Source organism: Chelon labrosus (assembly GCF_963514085.1).
Source record: "Chelon labrosus genome assembly, chromosome: 23".
Lineage (NCBI taxonomy): Eukaryota > Metazoa > Chordata > Actinopteri > Mugiliformes > Mugilidae > Chelon > Chelon labrosus.
Window position 1 is genome coordinate 3099343 of NC_140356.1, and position 19800 is coordinate 3119142.

Below are 19800 nucleotides of genomic sequence, written 5' to 3' on the forward strand. Positions count from 1 at the left end.
TGAACATGCCTGAGCTGAACGTGTTCTGACACAGTTCTTCCGAGAACATAGTTTGGCACATGACGCATAGCTGCAACTTTGACATCTCAAATATATCTGACATCCTGTTCCTCTTTAGTTTCCTGCGCCAGTTTAACAGACGTAAGTGCCTGTAACTAACACCAGCCCCTGTGCCATCGCTCGTAGCGTCTCATCCACTAAAGAATGGGGAGCACCGTGTTACTGTGCCTTGGGATAATGCCTTGGATTATGTCGTGTGTGTGCTCAGTCTCGCTGCCAGAAATCAGCGACGAGAACTTCATCAGTGAATGTGTGAGGGAACACAACAGAGCGCGGTCATCTGTCAGTCCACCTGCGAGCGACATGCTGTACATGGTAGGAAAAATATGGCATCTTTTTGATACCGCAAAGAAGTGACAGGAATGCTGTGGTAAATGACCTCGACAAAGGCTTGTTGAGGTTTTCAGGTATTGGTCTCTGAGATGTCTGCTTCTACGCTAAAGGGTGTTCAGAGCTACCAGTGAGTTTTAGAGGCAAATTATAGTGAAGCACATTTTTAAAAAGACGAGATCTTGGAGGAAACGGAGGGTAGAGGTTTAGCTGTATTACAACATTAAGCTGAGGTTATCCTTCTCATGTTCTACGTGAAGCATGACTTTCAAATAGGAGTTAGTTTAGTTTATTTGTCTTTAGCATTTGATGTCAAGTGAATTTTTCAAGGACGTTCCTCATCTGTGGTTTGTACGTTATAAACACTGTTATACACAATCAGCCACAACATTAGAACTTCCTTCCTAAGGGCGTCCTTTAGGTCCTATGGTTTGAGGACAGGGGCCTCAAGAACAAAGTAGGTGAGGAACTGTTGGCGTTTGTTTCTCAAATTCTTCTCTGGAGACCGATGACAAGGCCGAAATTGTGGACGTTGATGACACATTTATTTTGAAAATCTCAAACTGACTCACCTGGATTTGAAACATCTAGTTGGGCTGTCCTAGCTGCTAGAATGCAGGGAGCATTGTACCAACTCCATGTCCAGGGCTGCTGTAAGAGCCTTGTGCATGGCCTTGTCGTTAGATGTTCAAGTCAATTCTATGTTATGCCTTTCTGTGTTGGTGATCACAGTCCCTTTAAGTGCAAGGGTTCTGCTGTTGACAGGGAGCGGAATTGGGAGTTGTGTGTTAGCAAGAGCAAGAAAGAAAGAGGAAAAAATGGGTATCAAGGGCACAGTTCCGTTCTTTGCCATTAAAATATGTTTTCATGTAGAACCATGGTCTTTTTAAAATCTGGGTTAGCTGCGACTGTCAAAGACTGAATAAATGAAAGGTTACTTTCTGTGTGTACTCCAGACATGGGATGAGGGCTTGGCAATTACTGCAAGAGCGTGGGCAAGACACTGCGTGTTCGAACACAACATCTACCTCAAAGATGCTCGACGCGTGCACCCCAGCTTCTCTTCTGTAGGAGAAAACATATGGGTAGGCTACCCGCCATCAACATTTACAGCAGCAGGTGCCATACGGAGTTGGGTGGACGAAAAAAATGACTACAACTACCAAGACAGGTCTTGTACAAGCGTATGTGGCCACTTCACACAGGTATGTGCACATTTTCTGTTTTTGCTAAAGTGCTCATTCTGTCTTTCACACAAGGTTTCACACGCACATCTTTTTTTTGCCGTTGCAAGGTTGTGTGGGCAAGCAGCTACAAGGTTGGTTGCGCCGTTCAGCGGTGCCCCAACGGTATCAGTAAATTTACAGCTCGCGAGGGTGCCATTTTCGTATGCAACTACGCCACAGCGTAAGTTTAACTCTTTACACCTGTCACTCGGTTTGAAACTATGACAAGAGCCAAATTTTGAAAATGTGGGTTAGGTTAAAGGTTAGGCAAGGTTGCAGTCCTGGTTTCGTGAGAAACAAGAGGAAAACGATAACAGGAAGTGGTTTACCGTCATGTGAATCATTCACCATTCACACATGGTATTTTTGGTTTCTGTTTAAATTCCAATGTACTGATTAAACTAACCAGTACTGATGATGTGTATAGCTTTATACACCGTATCTTACTTGTCTGCATTAAAAGAAACCATTGCTGCCCAAAAACTATTCACAAGATGAGTGAAACGCAATGTTTGTACTGACTCAGTGCCACGTCTGTCTTGCTACAACTAACCCCCATTAGAGCACTAAATGTATTCAATCAAGTCCCAGAAAATAGTCCCACCTAAATATACTGTTGAGTAGGGCCAAGTGCCAGAAGAATCACAGAAAAATCAGAATGTATTGAGAGACAGTTTGTCAGTTTTTCACCAATGTGTCAAAAGTGTCACTAAAATTGCATGAAATCACAGAATGAATAACTACAATACAGGAAAGTGATTTATTTTAAAAGATCTTTTCTGTTTTAGTGGTAATATAGGTGGAAGACAGCCATATGAATCTCAAAGAGCAGCCTGCTTTGGGTGCAAAGGCTATTGTGAGGACAAGCTCTGCCGTGAGTATTGAGTTCCTTACTTTGATTCACCAAAATGAGTGTTTTCCAATAAGCCATATGCCATTTATTCTTTTTAACCTCTAGGAATTACTATTGATTGATTAAAAGCCAGGGATCACCATCAGCACTGTTACTGATGATGTCTCAATGTCTTTGCAGGTGACCAGGAACGGGATTCACAGAAAAGTAAGTGTGACGCCAATAACGCCAGAAACTAACACAATCTTATGTTTTAGCTTTAAGTAGTAGTACTGGTGTCCAACTATGGTGGTGAACAAGCATACTGTGTGTTTCCAGGCTACAACTGGGCACCAGACTGGGACCCTGCACGGAGCGGCTCCAACTATGCGACTATACTGATTGTCCGGCCCGTTGCCCTCATCTTCACCTTCATCACAGCGTACATCGTCCGCTACTTTTACCCTGATGTCTTCTGCTACGAATAGAGCTCCTGCTTGGACCTGAACAATATGGACTCTTATGAAAGATCAGTGAAGTTATTTTTTTGTCTATAGACAGCTTAGCAATGATGCACAAAAACTGCGTAAACTCTACGTATACGAAGACTACGAAACATGGCTCCACTGTTACGAACGTCACGCTGGATGAACATACCCTAGTTTCATCTAGGTCATTCTTTCCGTGATAATGTAAAAGTCATCTTTGTTGGGAAACATGTAGGGAATCCACATGACATTCGCCAAATCTCAACAACACAGGTGGTGACTGCAAAGTTAGCGTGACCCTTTACAGCTGCATCCACAACAAATAAAGCCATGCAACATGAAAGCTGCCGCAGACAGTGATTAACCTGGCAATGATTTAGCGTCTATCGACTAATTCTAAGGGTTATCTTGCCCAAAGCTTTCTTTGTTTAGTTTTGCTACCATCAACCATAATTACAGAACGTTTTTTTTTTTTTGTTGTTGTTTAAACAAAAAAAAGAAGCATCCAAATACTAGGGTTGGATAGGGCTAGGGCATCCAATGGCAAACGACTGGTCAATGCATCACCACGTCAGAGGTGTCGATTCGTATCACCAGCTTCCATTCAAATTGTTGTTGTTCTGTCTTCTAGTGTGAACACAAGCTCACTAGTGTGTCCTCAAGAGCTGGTGGAGACCAAAATAGAGCTAAGAGGAAAGCCATTATACAGGCAAATAGACACCTGTACATGAAAATGTCATTTTTGCTTGGCAACTAAACGTCTTATTTAACCCCTATTTTAGTTGAATGTGCATTATTTGCCTCAGTAACGCTGTCAGGGAGAAAGGCAAAAGGAACGACAGCAAACCTACAAAGATATCATCCTGACTGATAAAAAAAAAACTCTTTTATTTATACATTTATATTTCAGCAAACCTCCTCCTAAACATGCTTCTGTCTTAACAAAGAAGAAAAATACTATCTGTTCAAAATCTGCGAAGACACAGACAGAGGGAAAAGACATTACTGTTCACCTTTTAACGCACTTGGTCTCAAGATAAAACATTAACCGGGAGAATACCACAGGGAAATTCTTCAGCGGAAGAAATAGTTGAATAAATACATCAGTTGAGTTCATGACGGAATCATTAACCTTGATCCAAGCTCACACATACACAACTGTATGTCTGACGTCCTGTCTTCCTCTGTGCATATAGTCTTTACCACCATAGTACGTGGTGCATTACAGCAGCATCGGAGTCGGTGCATGGTTAGCTATTGCTTTTTGTTTTGTTCTTTTTCTTTTTGTTGGCGGTTCTGCTGCTGGCGGGAGGATTGGGGTTCACTGGAGGAGCTCCGAGTTTCTTGGTTTTGGCCTTTTTCACCTTTTCCTTGATGGCTTCGATGTCCAGCTTACTTTCTGTGGGGGCTGTGACACACGGACAATTAGAGGTTTAGTTTTGTTATTACAGCGTCACGGTTTAGCAATATGTGCTTCGTTCTTGTATGATTTTTTAATCTCTACCTTTAATCGTATTCTTCATTAGGGGCTTCTCTTTAGGAGGAATGAAGGCCTTGTTCCGCTCTTCCTGTTTCTTGGTCAGTGCTTCTGCTTGTTTGACCTGATAAAGAGGAACAATGACAGTCACACATTTCCCCATATCAATATGAGGAACCTGGAATTACACCACATTAAACTAGTATATTATAGTAAACTAGCTATTCAGTGAGACATGGGTTAAAATGTGTGTGAAGATATTTGGAGATGAATGCTTACCTTGATTTCCTCCATCTTCTTCCTTCTTTTCACACTTTCACGGAGGAAGAACTCTCCTGTGGAAAGCTCCTTGTCAACCTGCAAAGGAAGTTGACGTAGTTGAAATCCACATTAAATCTCCAGATTAGTCTTGACAAACAAGCTCAAAAGATTGAGAAACCTTCCTTCAGGTTAATCTATTTATCACTTTATTAGGTAAGCATGTGAACCAACTTTCAGGAAGTTGTGCAGAAAGTTATTTTCAGATAAACTCTTCCTGACCTTGCTGTCTGGCTGCGGAGGAGGGAACGGTGTGTACTCCCTCTTCACACTCTTCTTCTTGGGCTCCTTGCGCTTGGCCAGGTTCTTGTGGCGGAACTTGGGCAGGAAGCGCTCCCAGCTCTGCACCCGCAGGTCGGGGTCCTTGGACAGCTCCCTTTTGATCATCAGTGTCTGACGGTTGCAGCCACGAGAGAGTTTGGAAAGGGCCGGTGGTGGTGGGGTGGGTAGATGTAATGACAGAAGTGAAAAACACGATACTTTGGTGATGTTGTACATTCATGACATATGCATATCCTGCTGTAAAATACTAATGTATTACTTCTGGTTAACTCAATTCCTTTGATTTATTAGGGATAAAAAAAAAAATGTTATTGTTTACTGGGAGAGTTAAAGTTTGGTTGGAGGTTTGCATTTGTTTATTGTCAAAATCATGGACATCTTCCTCTGGAGACATGAAACCGTTAGGTCTGGAAACGCAAACTGCTTCCTTTTAAGGTATAAAAACAGCAATAACTGGCTATTCTTATATTGTATTGTTTTATGTTCCTTTCACATCAGTGCAACTTGCAGATTGCCTTCATGCCATCGCCAGAAGACCTAATTGCACCATTCATGTGCTGCAATAAGCTAAAAACAAACACCACTTCTTGCATGGCCATATAAAGTCCTGAATGTGACAGTGGGCTTTTTATGTTTCAGTGCCACAGGAAACGATTACCCTGCTGTAGCTTGGTAACACTCTTTATAGATTTCATTATTAGGCACTTATCTAACGATGAGAAAAAAATACCTCCGCATGCTGCGTCATAAAAATTGTAGACATAGTTGCACAGTAAAGCGGTTTGGTTTTGAGAAGGATTGCTCCACGAGAAGTGGTTAAGCGTTACAGTTTTGCGCAAAGAAACGTAGAGAAAAAAGCAGCAGCTCAGTGCTGTTTAAACTGAATTAGTTCTGCAGAGCATCTGTTGCTCTCTAATGCCCTCAGCTCCAGGATGCGCCAACCTTGGCGTGCAAACCCAGAGAATTTTTTTTTCGATCAGGAAATCAAGAACAAGGATGGAAAACATCTTCATCGGGCATGACTGCAATCTGGCCAAACACATCCAGAGCTCCTGCTTCTTAGTGAACAGAAAGCCTCCTAACATTGCTGTGCTTCAGTCATCAGTTTGAACGTACCTTGATGTTGTAGATGGGGTGGATGTTCTTCATCGTGTCCAGCACCACTTTACGGACCTGAACAACAGAAAAGGTGTTAAAAGAATTCTACTTCTGGTGTTTTTTTTGTGTGTGAATTGTTTTTCTGAGGAACCCATTTCAGTTAAGAATTAATAGCAAGCCAGACTCTATTTCAGAAATAATTAATTTATTTAATTATTTTAGTTGTTAAAAAAAGTTGATTATTGTTTGCTGCAGTGAGGATCCAGATTTCCTTCCTGGGCTCAGCATCCCTCTATCCATATTTAGTGGAGTCTAATTAAACCTGAAGGGAGTTTGTGTTGCACCCCAGCGTAGGCGGCCAACAACTCTCACACAAAGACTCAGAGATTTTTAGATATAAGCTGTTCTCTATATTGATGTTATGTACAAAAAAACCACATGTACTAGTCAGTGGTAGGTAGTCAGAATGGACACACTTTGACTTTATATTTACTACTGGGCTCCAGTGAAAAGAATTCAACCCTTGTGACACTCCTACCTCCTTTAGGCCATTGTAGGGTCCCAGGGCTGACACTGTGTTGCCCTGTACCATCACATAGCAGTTGGTCAACAACTCTAACGCCTGGAGAGAAGAGACAGGAGGGAAAAAAATAATTTATATCTGTCAAAAGATCTTTCACCGGTAAATACACACACTTATTTTGTTGCAGATAAGGTGCAACGCTGCCATCTAGAGTCATTTATTTAAAAATGCAAGTCCAGTAAACATATCCACCAAGCATGGCACCGAGGCTTGGTTCGTGATGTAGCTCAGAGTAATTAAATTACATACACAACCGTTCAGAAAGAACGCTTCATTCACCTAATGTCTGTTCTGACTGTAGACTTTGTTGATCTCTAGATATCAACCTTACACAGACTTTACATTAATATCAACTCTGTTGAGTTTGCTATGAACTCCATAGATGCTTTTTTTTCTTCTTTTTTTTTTTTTTTTTTTAAAGTTAAAGCCCAAACATGTGTGACCTGTCTCAATGGCAATAAAAAGAAAGTGATATCTGAGGTAACTACAGCTTCCTTCTGCATATGAAATCTGCTGGACTCTGGTGTGGGACTCACTTTCAGGGTGGAGCCCTTGGGTCCAATAAGCCGCTGCCTTCGCTTCACAAACCGCTCTCTGTTCCTCACCAGGGTCCCGATTTTGATGATGTCGCAGGCCATGTCGTCCTGTAATATCCGCACAGCCTGGAGAAAGCACGGCAATAAAATAGCATCAATCTATCTTTATCTCTCCACTGTTGACAGAAGTGACGACAGTTCCTCGAACCAATATTACCGGCTGCAACATATTGGTGGGAAACGGGCAAGCAGTAATCAACAGACCGGATCATTACCTGTTCAAACGGGACGCTCCTCGCCAGCAGTTTAATGAGATCTCTCGCTCTCAAGATGGCGTAGGGGTCAAATGTTTTCTTAGTGGTGCAGACTGTAATGCTGCCCTCTATCAGGTCCAGAGAGGCTTTGATGTGCTGAGAAATACATAATCAACATTACACATGATGCAACAAATAAAGTGCACAGTACAGGTCTAAATCACATTAAGCATCTGCTGCTTAATAATATAGATAGATGTAATATGAAAAGTTGCACATACAAAAGAAAAAGTCTGAACTGAATAAGAGACAAGATGCACAATGCCATCAAGAATCTACAAAAGTGGCTTTTTAAATTTACACTGGATGCAATAGTGTTTTATGCGTGACAAGCGGATATGGGGAACAGAAAATGTTGTCTTCCGTGTTCAGTGTGCTGTTCGTGTCCTGAACTTGGTATACACACCGACTCTCCTACAGCCTTCTCCACCAGCGGCCAGCACTCCTTCAGGTAGGCCTCTCTGTATTTGGGGAAGAGGGTGGCGAAGCTGCTCTCCTCCAGCAGGCCGCGGGGGTTGTCATCTTTCGTGAACCCCGGCTCCTTCCATCCATCGGGAACAGTCAGGAGTTCAGATTCATCCACTGCTGTACATGTGTATAAGAATTGCAACAACAAAAAAAAAAAATACATCTGTAAAGTTTCCATACCTGATAGCACCTTCTTATAGATGCCCATTTAATCACCATACGTCCACTTCACTTCCCACAGGTCTAAAGGTCTTTATTACTTTAGACAAACAGGTAGTAATAAGTCTGTGATGGTTCACAGTGATCCGGGCATGGTATATTCACAATGCAAACTAAAACAAGGGAAATATGGTATCGAGAATAATAAAGTCAAGTTGTAAAATAGCAACATGTGTCGAGATTATCTGAAAATAGCAAGTACGCTGCTACTTGGTGGGTATGTGGCAATTCAACAAATTTACAGTAAAATAAAAATAATCCCGTGTTTTCTCTTAATGTGACCTCAAAACGTAGAGGCCGAGGAAAAACGTATGTCTAAAAGCAATCACCTGTTTACAAGGCGAGAGCTCACTTGCTAGGCTAATGCTAAAACATGCGTCCCTCGCGACATGTCAACAAGTCGGTTAACTGAAAGGCTCAGCTCCGCTTCACGGTGGACGATTAGCTGTGTGTCCGTTAGTGGCCTACGACTCGTCCGCATCCATCACTTACCCTGGTTTTTTGTCTTTTTTGAATTTTTCCCTGTTTGCGAATCACTCACGCCGTCTTCTGTCGTGGAGGACGCCATTGTTGATTAAAGGCGGAAGTGACGCGCAGACACTCTTCTTCGTGGAACTTTGAGGTCTTCGGTTGGGTTTCGCATACGGCAGCGCAATACTGCCACCGCGACCAAAACATGTTTAATGAGCGTCTCGATACAGTTTTTCTTGAGGAGAAATGTGTAAATCTAAACATACAGAAAAACAACCGTGTAGTGGAGAAGATATAAATCCATTCTTTTACACACAGTAGCATGCTACACTATTGACCTATAATTCATAATTTCATGGTGCTCATACATCTAAAAAACAACTACTATTTATACATTTTCCTTCCTCACTCAAGATAGATAACCAAATAATAATAATCTCCATTAAAGCCTTAATACCTTTTGTAGACTCATACCATGTAAATTGTGTTCCAGGTTTTTTTGTATTGCTCATTTGCGTTAGACTGCTCCTGCATCACCTACTGAGTGATGATGTGGAAAATTGTTTCTAAGAATTCTTTCATTCATGTCTGGCTTTGTAGAGAAGATTCTTCAATGCCAACAGTAGCACCACACACACACACCCACAGATGGAATTCCAAATGCTTTATTGCTGCCGTAGCCGTTCATAGTATGCCATGATAGCTTTGGTTACACTCACTGACAGCACTGTTACTCCCAACACGCCTATTGATCCAGCCACGATGGAGATCATCGTCATGTGCTCTGTCCCTGAAAAGACATGGACACAGTTTATTTCATGATGGATGTACTGACAGTGCATTTATATACCCAACACAGAAATGCATCCTGAAACTGAATATGAGTTCAGTGACGGAAAGCATCAAGAAACGCTTCCCTTCATTTGAAATGACTAACAACATAATTTGAAACATGCTACAATAATTAAAATATAATGTTAAACATATATAGCTAAAGGGATGGTAGATTCTCTTTAAAATCAAGTGAACCGGAACTTTTTGAATTTGAGCAGATGCTCTGTTAATATAAACTCACAGTTTGATGGTTGGACTGACTTCCTTATGTTGACTACGAGAGGACCAGCAGATACAACACCTGCTCGTCTTCTTCCTCTATCCAGTTTACTTACTGACCTCTTGGTGCGTTCCTGGCTTGTACAATTCTGTAACAAAACAAGAGTGTGATCAGATCCACAATGTGGTGGTGTACCACATGGTAAAGCCGAATGGAAATGGGACCAATTGCAGACAAATACCGTAAAACAACTTGTCAATTTACCTTTGTACAATCTTCATCATGTCCACATATGTTGGTGAGGCAGTGAAAGAAGAGAGGCAACCCCTTAGGCATGGTGAACATCTGAACGGAAAATCTGCTTCTCTGTGCCAGGCCGTTAACAGAGAGCCAGTGGAATGTGTTGTCAACAGGACAGCTGGAGAAGAGAACACAATGCCTTCATCATTTAAGGCAACTAAAGTGGGATAAACATACTAAAACACCTCTAAATCACTTGAGTTTTGGATTACCACCTTACAGCACATCTCATTTACCCTTTTTGAAATATCCTTATGTCTGTAAGATCATAGAAGGACGTGAGACGTGCATTACACACATCTTTTTAATATTCATCATCCTTTACTGCTTGCTCCCCAAAACAATCAGATCACAACAGCTGCATTGCTGGATACAGTTGCAAGTATTTAGCAATTTAATTGACAAGGTGTGCACACAGTGGCCAGTCTTGCAAGGTCACATTTTAAAATACCTGTCCTGAAGAAGAACCCCCTGGACTGTATCCTGTGGGTCAGCGCTCTCAGTGGACCAGCATGAGTCCACCTGCAGTAGAACGTCTGAGGCAAAAGAGCTGTTGGTGTGCAGGTCCACCTGGAAGAACAGGGTGTCCTCGAGTCCCATTTCTATAGCATTCCTGTAGCTTTTGGTGTAAGACTCATCCTCAAACAGGGTCATGGTCAGACCCAGATGCAGCGATGAGTTAAACTCCACCAAGGAAACAGAGGAGAGCCTGCAACCCAAAACAAATGACTAAAACCATGTCTCACATGCTGTTCCTCCATGGCAAAACCATTTAATGCCCTGTATCCGTAATCTAATGCGACTTACCACTCCATGTCCACACTGACTTGAGCGTTGCGGATGTAATGGCGTGGGTAGACGCACTTCCAGACAACTTTTAGGTCACGCCGGGTGATGGTTTGTTCTTTGGTCAAGGTGACGATTAGAGTGTTTTGGTACTTTATGTGGGTTTGGTTAACCTAGATAATACACACACCTTTTACTCAACTCAAACATCATAATACAAATCACAAAACAAAACAAAACAAATAACAGCAAATTCAACGTCTACATTTTTATTATCCAACAGGTTGGAACACTAGGTCTGGATAAAAAGATTGCAATTAATGGCACAATCTTCTTACCTTAACGGGGAGTCTCTCTCAGAATTATTTGTAAAGAAATGTGGCAGTGCCTATTTGTATTGTACAGTGAGTTCTTCATTAGCGAGGTTTATTTCTACTTTCCTCCATACACAGAATCTATCAATCAGATAACTTTTGTGAAGCTTAAGTACACTCACTCACCTGCCTCTCTGTTCCGCATTCAGATGATTTTCGTGATGTGCGGAAGTAGTACAGGACGTCAGTGGCATTCATAATGCACCGGCCATCATTCAGCTTCAGCTCAATCTTGCCCCCGATGTGAGCAGTCAGGTAGGGTTTAGCTATCGTACCAGTCATCATTTTATCCAGACACTGGCTGAAAAGACCCCTCTCTGTTTGAAAACAAGGGTCAGAACAGGTCAACTGAGGTTCCTGAAACACCCAGAGCAAGCACTAAGGGAACAACAAACAAAGCATAACCAAATATTCTTAGTTTGACCTTTATTTTAAGTGTTTACCAATGACACATTTTGCATTAAGACTCTGACAAACATCAGCATCAATCTGTCAAAATGCAAGTATTCAATGAAACATTTGAATTTAATGGAGGTCACAGAACGTCGTAACTCTACCTTTGCACATTGGATGTGAAGCCACAGGATGCTTGATGGCAGGACTCACGTCATAGAAACCGTGCTGGCACACACAAGAATAGGAGCCCAGAGTGTTGATACACAGAGAATTACTTGGACACAGAGTTGGCTTGGAAGCACACAGGTCTGGACCTGACCAAATAAACAGCCAAAGCAAATAAAATCCCACAAGAAAGGAAGATTCTGAACTGACTAACTGTGTTACCAGAAAAAGCATTCTTGTATGCTTAGTTAAGACTGGAGCGAGTTTTGTACCATCACTTACCGTCCCAGTAAATGACCCCATCTTTAACAGTGATGTTGGTGGTATTCAGGGAGCTAATGTAGTCCAGCTGATCTTTAATAGACAGGGGCACGTCTTCTTTACCTTTGGAGGCATCAAAAGACATGAAGAGAATCTCTGTTTTGTCTGACTTGTCTGCTGGTTCAAAGTCGACCAGCTCGATGCGGGCTGGCTGATCAAAACCTTCCAACAACTCCTGCAGCTGAAGGAGACACACAAAGAAATAATGCTTCACCAGGAATATTGATGTCAGCATGCTAACACACTCACAATAATGATCCGTTACTTCGTTCAACAGGTGTAATGTTTACAAAGGTCAGAAGTTATTTAATTTCTATAAAAAATATCAACATGACTGGAATCACACTGAGATTGTGTTTATATCACAGACCAGTGCACAAATAGTATAATTTATGTTACCAATAGTTTATTTCTTTTTATGATGGCAGGTGACCGCAAGTCCCTGCTACTGATATGTCATTAACAGTTTAGATGTAATGAAGTTTAGACATGTTAGAGCTCCTGTGCTTGGTGTAAATCTTGAGGCCTGTGATTATTTGCTGGTTATTTTAACAAACGAAGCTAGAGGCTACACAAACGACTACAACTTCTAAGTCTCTGTGAATTAAATTTGTGCTCTCAGTCTAATGGTTGCCATGACTCCTACAGAATTTCTCATCAGTTACCGTCACATGAATATCCTGGTTATGGTTTTATAATGTTTGCACATGTATAAATCATGACCCCATTCCAGAAACTCTGATAAACCCATATCCTGGGTTTATCAGGATAAACATACCAAAACACGAGCAGGGAGTACAAAATAGGACTTAAATGTGGAACATAACAGAATCATCAACAGAGAGCTGAAATATTTTTCATTCCACTGTGTAATTCTTGAGGGCACTACATAGTGAATACATTTCCTCTCTGAATTCAAAAAGTCAGAAAATGCGTACTTTGTATTTCAGCAAACATCACACCCGATTTCAGGGGCATTCTGACAACATACACATTAGGATGACAGTTTGTTATGCTGTCTGTGGCTGCTGATCAATACATTGAACTTCTCCCACCTTATTTATGTAGATCTGTACTATTTCAGCTCTAGATTCTGATTCATTGTCTTGTAGATCCTCAGGCAGTGACCAGGGCACGACCATTGTAAGGCCCATTTCAAAATCCAACAGTATTTCTAGAGATGCCACAGAACGGAAAAACAACAGATTAGGATTATGATGAAAGATAATTAACATTCTTACTTGACTAATGGTACCTCAGACTGACCATCGTCCTCAGTATGTCCAGCAGCCCTTACATGGAGCTCTGAGGATGAATTGGCTGCTCGAAACCACAAATTAGAAGGTGCAGACTCCCATTGTCCGTCGCATTCCTCCCACACGTCAAGGAGATAGGTCTCCCCATTCTCTAGCCCCGCAAGGCGCAACTCTGTGTTGGACACACGGCTGCTCTGCACGGTGGGGCCATTCTCCATGGACAGCTCATATATAAAAGCTACAGCTAGCTGCTGTGAGATGCTGGGTGTCCACATGGCGGTGGAGTCATTGGAGCGGTAACTGAGACCAGACACACCACCGGGTTCTGGACACACATACAGCATGCACATCGGAAGCAAAGATAAATGAGTTACACAAAGACAGTAACATAAAAAGAGAAAACTACACAAAAGATGAAAAGCTGTACTAGAAATCATGCAGTATAATATCCATCATTTTAATATGGATTCCAAAATGGCAAACTGCAGCCATACTAAACTAAGCTACAAGGTCCTCATTTTAAAGAAATGTAATAAAGTAATCAAGTAAACTTTCTTGCAACAGTTCAGAGGGATATATTACAATTTTTACCCCACCTCGACAGCCTCAGGCTTAGCCTAACCATTTTCTTTATGATGAAGATGCTATAGACTTGAATTGTGTTCTTAAATTTAAATTAGTATGCACCATTATAGATTATATTTTCACCCAGACAATACAACAACTACAAACTTAATATTTTGCTTTACATTTGTATTTGTGACAGCTATGAGCATTTCTACCCCAAGTCTGTCTTTAAGGCAGCTCTGCTCCAAACTTGTTGATGTTTGGTGAATACTTAAAAAGAAGGAAATGCCTTAAAAGGCTAAAGGATGAAGGATGTTGAATGCATCATTATATCCTCACAGTTTGAGATATTTGGTTGAAACAAGAACAAGTGAACTTTCATTAGGTATGATAAGTTTGCAAAGGACAACTAGAGGGTTGAGTTGTGTTCAAAATTGAAGGGATGTACCCTCTTTTAACACAGATTGTCCTTATTTTTACAAGGTATCCCATTCTGTATTCTGTCTCAATGCAGCAACTGTTATTGTTACATTAAAGTTCAGAGGGAAGTACCGCCGTGACAGCAACTTAACTTGGACTACATTTCCTACCACCCCCTCATGTTGGATCTTTGTGTTACCTGTTTGTGCTGCGACTGTCTTGGCACTCATGAGCACACCGTCCCCACACAGAGCCTCCACTTTGGCCTGGTACTTGGTACATGGTTGTAGATTCTCGACAGTGTAGTTGGTGACGAGCGTAGTGCCCTGGAGCACCTCGTCATTGTAAACTCTGAACATGGAGATGGACGAGATGTTCCTCACCTCCCAGCTTAGGGTGTAGTTGTGAGGCGCAAATGCCATCTGACGCAAGGCCTCGATGGTGGAGTGAACTGAGGAGCAGAGAGGGGTGCATTACAGAGTTTTTGAAACTGTAGCAATACTACGGAGCTGCTCTAGTTTTGAGTTGCAGTAAATATAATAGATGAAAAGGAGCCATTATATCATAGTTTGTGAAAATATCTAAAGTGATACTTTCTCATAATGATGACAATTTACTCCCAGAGTATGCAAATTAAAGATTTCCTTATTCATGTTACTTTTGTGACAACAAGGTTGCTACATTTGTATTCTACAACCAAAACCTTGGACTCAAACTCAAACTCAACTTTGACCAGAATACATTTTGCTTTGGCAAAAGGTTGGCACCCTTTGACATAGCAACACTAAACTATGTTACACTTTGAAGGTACTACACATTTTAAGTGTTGTACCCTATGTGTCTCTGTCATTTTTGTGTGATGATGAGTAAAGCTGAAAGTGTACAGCGCTATGAAAAAGGGACTTCACCCAGGGACAATATGTAAGTATCTGCAAACCCCCCAAAAATAAAATGAAAAAAGCTATCACTGGTTTAGTTCAACTAGCGTGGTAATTACCTGAATTTCCTTCATTCAAGACCATCTTGCTGTAGCGGGACTCAATCCCTGCCTGACAAACAGTCTGCAGGCCAAACTTCACCCTGGTGCAGGGCTGCAGGTCAGACAAGCTGAACACAAAGTTGTCCTGCTTTTGCCACAATGCGACCTCCTTTATGACGTGGTCTGTGCCATTGAGGAAGAAGGCGGTGAGGAGGAAGAGGGAGTGCTTGCGGTTTAAAGGACAGTCCCAGGCCAAAGATATGCTGCTAGTGTTCCATGATATGACCTCAAAGTCCTTAGGAATGTCTGGGTCTGGTGGAAGAAAGAAATTAAAGAACTACAGCAACATTTTCATAGTTTGAAATTTTCCATTCAGGTAGTTGTGCAGGTTTTAGTCCATTAAATCCAGGTCCAAGCCAAGTGTACTGTACATTATTGTCAGCTGATTTTTTGCAACTAAATGGAAAAACGAATCAGTTCACCTTAATCACAAAGCAAATATTTAGCAAAAAATGTCTGTTCAAAACCTGGACTAGCTAATTTATCTACATTGTAATCCCAGAATAGTTACCACCACTATTGTAATTTAGGTGAATTTGTCCTTTTAAATGTAATTTGGCCAAATACCCAGACATCCATCATTCCCACTCCCCAGCTCATACCAGTAATAGTAGCGAGGCAGGTGAAGGACTGAGTGTCTGCAATCTCCACACAGGCCACATAGGGGCTGCAGGAGTCCAGAGCAGAGAAGCGGTAGTGGTTGAGGCTGGTAGTGTCCATGCTGTGTGTGTTGTAGGAGCCCAGTTCAATGTGGTACAGGGTCACAGAGTGAGTGTCGGTGACATCTGGCAGATTCTGCACCCAGGAGACCAGCAACATGGTGGGACTCCTAGACTCCAGTTTGATAGGGAGACGCGTAGAGTGTCCTAGGAGGAGAACAGAGATACAGACATTTATTCAAAGCTAAATTAAAACTTCAATGGCTAAACCTACTTTATTGCAGTTTTAGCTTTGCATTTTAGCATGAGGGTAGTGCTGGACTACAGGTCAGGTAGCGGTAGGCTCAGAATCATTCTCTGGAAATAATGAATATCAATTACAGTTTCAATGTCAACTAAAGTAGTGATTCTCACCTAATGCAAGGAAGAAGTCCTCATCCTGGTGGAAGAATAATGTGCCATTTTCACATGCAAACACCTCAGTGGGAGTCAGCAGCTCCAAGAAGCCCTGAAGAACAATCGGATCAATAAAGCTGTCAAACTATGCAGTGAGATGGACTGTATGTAAAAACTCAATATAAGAATCCATTCATTAACAAAGTTTGACGTTATACGTACCTTGGTAGCATTTGTTGGAAGTTTAACAGGTTTCTGTTTGCCTCGGATTTTAGTGAACTTTGTACCTTTGGGTGAGATGAACACATTTAATTATTTACTATATCATTTTTAGAGAGTCAAAGCATGACATTGAGATTAAAGCTATGATGCTTACGTGGGCTGATTGTTAAAGTCCATGCCTGAACCGAGCCCCCATATTGGAGTGTCAGCTTGTTTTCTACGCCAGGCGGCACTGTCAGGGTAGTAACCTTGCCCACCTTCCTGATGGACTTTAAGGACGTGACGTTGAGCCATATGGTTCCATTTTTCCTAAAAGATCAGAAAACAATACAACTCTAGTAGAATATATCATCTCCCAAAAATCTGCGTATTTAATATAACCTGCTAACATTCATTACCATTTTGCCAGTTGATCTCCTTATTTTGTGAAACATATGCGGAAAGGTGATACTTTGGTATAGCTGTTTTGTTTAGGTGTACTGTAAAGGATTGGGTCCTTAGTTCTGATAAAGGTGCATGTTTAAACTACAGCACACAGTGACTTCAGCCTGATCTTAGCACTATCCAGCACTTCTGAGATGAACCACAATGACAAATGTGAGCAAAGCCTCACCACTCAGGGAAAGAGAACTCTGCGTTCGAGTTCCAACACATGGTAGAAGTTCCTTCAAAAAGAGTCTGAGTCTTTTATATAGCTATACTTAGAAGTAAAGTGAACTTTATGACACATAAGTGTAATGTTAATGTAATGTTCCTGTATACACATACATTTTGAAACCAGATAACTTTGTGCCCCCACAAACTGGCATTCAACCCAAATTGTTAACCAATAGTTCCCCATTGAAGTAACTGGCTGGTAGCCATCTTTGTTTTGAGATGGAAAAGGACCAACTTTTTTCTTTTTCTTTTTTTTAATCATTCAGTCAGTGGACGTATTTTTCATTAAAAAAAAAAATTAAAAATGGTGAAAAAAAAATTGTCCTTAAGAAATCGAGAGATATTTGCAAAACAACGATGTTCTTAACCCTTAACCGTCAATTTAAACGGAAACAAAGAAAAAAAAAGAAATACATGGTCTCTGCTGCAATTGACAACACAATCAGATTGTTCTGGCTTTTTATATTCTGTGCCGAAATTGTCAATAAACCCCCGCGTGTCATAAAATATCTAAACTAAACTTTTACCAGTGGTCTAGATTTTAAGTAACACAAAACTGACATTTTGTGAACGGAATTTGGCCTGAGTTGCGCTTCACAGAGCAGCTACAAACGCACCTTACCTGGCGACATTACTTAACTCTTGAACGAGCTTTTAAAACATACATGTCTCCCTTGAGTTTACCTTTCCAGAGCATCCTCTTTGCTCATCCAACAGAGTGAGAAGGAAATGTCGTCGCAGCTTCCTGGTGGGAAAAAAAATCAACGGGAATATCTTAAAATATAAAAACAAATAATTTTCCCTGTAGCCTATGTAGCGGTGCGGCTATACTCACCTAACGATATGGTGTGAGGCACCAGTATGAAAAAGACAAACGAATAGTGTAAGGACTTCCTGAAAACATTAAATGCGGATTAATCCCCTGAATGTAAAGAAATTGTGAATTCTGAATGTGAATAATAATTTTCTTACATGTTCTTTGTAATTCCAGCAAACGCAAGTGTGTTTACTTAAGCGAGGGCCAGGTTAGCATAGACCGGCAGCTAATAAGTGGCAGGTGTGCGCTGCCATGACTCACCTGTTCAGATTCACCGAACTACTGTTGATTTGAAAAAATAGTTTCGTTCACTTCATTAGTTTTAATGTCTAATACTATACCAGTACCTATAGTTTTAGTTGCTATTAATCAATTAATCAAGTCAGTGTAAAGTATGTCATGTTGTGAGACTGTTTGATAGTGCAGTTCAGAGTTGACAAGATCGAAGTATACTTTTAAGTACAGAGTGTGCTCGCAATGCATTCTGGGATGCCTAGCTGCACCAGGTCCACACAAGTTACCTCCACTGATACAGTATGCTGTAAAGCTGTATATACAATGTGCAGCCATGGCCAGAAGTTTCGAGAATGACACAAATACTGTAGTACTATATTTCTTTCTTTTTATTTCTTTTTACTACAGGCTGCAGGTACAACAACACATTTCACTGTACATTGTACTATGTATAACTGTGCATGTGACAAATAAAAATCTATCTATCTATCTAAATATTAATTTTCACAAAATCTGCTGCCTCATTTTATGATTCTATGATTTTTATGAATTTGCATACTCCAGAATGTTATAAAGAGTGATCAGATGAATTGCAATTAATTGCAAAGGCCTTCTTTGTCATGAAAATGTATCCCAAAAAAATAATTTCCACTTCATTTCAACCCTGCCACAAAAGGACCAGATGACATAAAATCAGTGATTCTCAGCGCTGACGAGGAAAAGGCTGGAGATCGCTCTGTCATGCTGATTGAGTTATAATGACAGACTGGAAGCTTTCATAGGAGGGTGCTTGAAATTATTGTTCTTCCTCTGTTAACCATGGTTACCTGCAAGGAAACACGTGGCGTCATCATTGCTTTGCATAAAAAGGGCTTCACAGGCAACGATATAGCTGCTAGTAAGATTGCATCTAAATCAACCATCTATTGGATCATCAAGAACTTTAAGGAGAGAGGTTTAATTATTGTGACGATCACGGCACCACCAGTGCAGAGCTTGCTCAGGAATGGCAGCAGCCAGGTGTGAATGCATCTGCACGCACAGTGAGGCGAAGACTTTTGGAGGCTGCCACAGCCATGAATAAAGAATGGTACCAAAACATCCTACGAGAGCAACTTCTCCCAACCATCCAAGAACAGTTTGGTGACGAACAATGCTTTTTCCACCACGATGGAGCAACTTGCTATAATGCAAAAATGATAACTAGGTTAATCGAAATTTTGGGTCCATGGCCAAGAAACTTCCCAGACCTTAATCCCATTGAGAACTTGTGGTCAATCCTCAAGAGTCGGGTGGACAAACAAAAACCCACAAATTCTGACAAACTCCAAGCATTGATTATGCAAGAATGGGCAAGAATCAGTCAGGACGTGACCCAGAAGTTAATTGACAGCATGCCAGGGCGAATTGCAGAGGTCTTGAAAAAGAAGGGTCA

The 19800-nt window shown here is 41.2% G+C and overlaps 3 protein-coding genes across 4 annotated transcripts; 1 reads left to right on the forward strand and 2 right to left on the reverse strand.

Moving 5' to 3' along the window:
* The first annotated feature begins 62 nt into the window (after positions 1–62).
* Positions 63–3660, forward strand: glipr1a (GLI pathogenesis-related 1a). The gene is made up of 6 exons (XM_084573679.1): positions 63–375; positions 1347–1595; positions 1685–1797; positions 2405–2490; positions 2650–2676; positions 2788–3660. Exons 1-6 carry the CDS (start codon positions 205–207, stop codon positions 2934–2936), a joined length of 795 nt encoding a protein of 264 aa, XP_084429805.1. The 5' UTR covers positions 63–204; the 3' UTR covers positions 2937–3660.
* Positions 3661–3794: 134 nt separating this feature from the next.
* Positions 3795–9075, reverse strand: krr1 (KRR1 small subunit processome component homolog). Of its 2 annotated transcripts, none has more exons than XM_084573678.1 (10): positions 8724–9075; positions 7951–8126; positions 7506–7640; positions 7231–7356; positions 6650–6733; positions 6130–6186; positions 4954–5124; positions 4693–4770; positions 4441–4537; positions 3795–4344 (listed from the first exon to the last, which is right to left on the reverse strand). In XM_084573678.1, the coding sequence occupies exons 1-10, from the start codon at positions 8797–8799 to the stop codon at positions 4187–4189; spliced, it is 1158 nt and encodes a 385-aa protein (XP_084429804.1). In that variant the 5' UTR covers positions 8800–9075; the 3' UTR covers positions 3795–4186. The 2 variants fall into 2 exon arrangements, with proteins under 2 accessions (XP_084429804.1, XP_084429803.1); XM_084573677.1 differs by having other exon boundaries at positions 7951–8129.
* A 184-nt stretch (positions 9076–9259) lies between these two features.
* LOC311508330 (uncharacterized protein) lies at positions 9260–18205 on the reverse strand. Its single transcript, XM_084573039.1, has 18 exons — positions 18150–18205; positions 17999–18059; positions 16812–16966; positions 16658–16722; positions 16454–16547; positions 15983–16246; positions 15339–15632; positions 14541–14792; positions 13365–13679; positions 13154–13272; positions 12060–12279; positions 11774–11926; positions 11343–11533; positions 10864–11015; positions 10508–10765; positions 10021–10174; positions 9778–9904; positions 9260–9492 (listed from the first exon to the last, which is right to left on the reverse strand). The coding sequence occupies exons 2-18, from the start codon at positions 18022–18024 to the stop codon at positions 9368–9370; spliced, it is 2964 nt and encodes a 987-aa protein (XP_084429165.1). The 5' UTR covers positions 18025–18059; positions 18150–18205; the 3' UTR covers positions 9260–9367.
* Positions 18206–19800: the final 1595 nt, after the last annotated feature.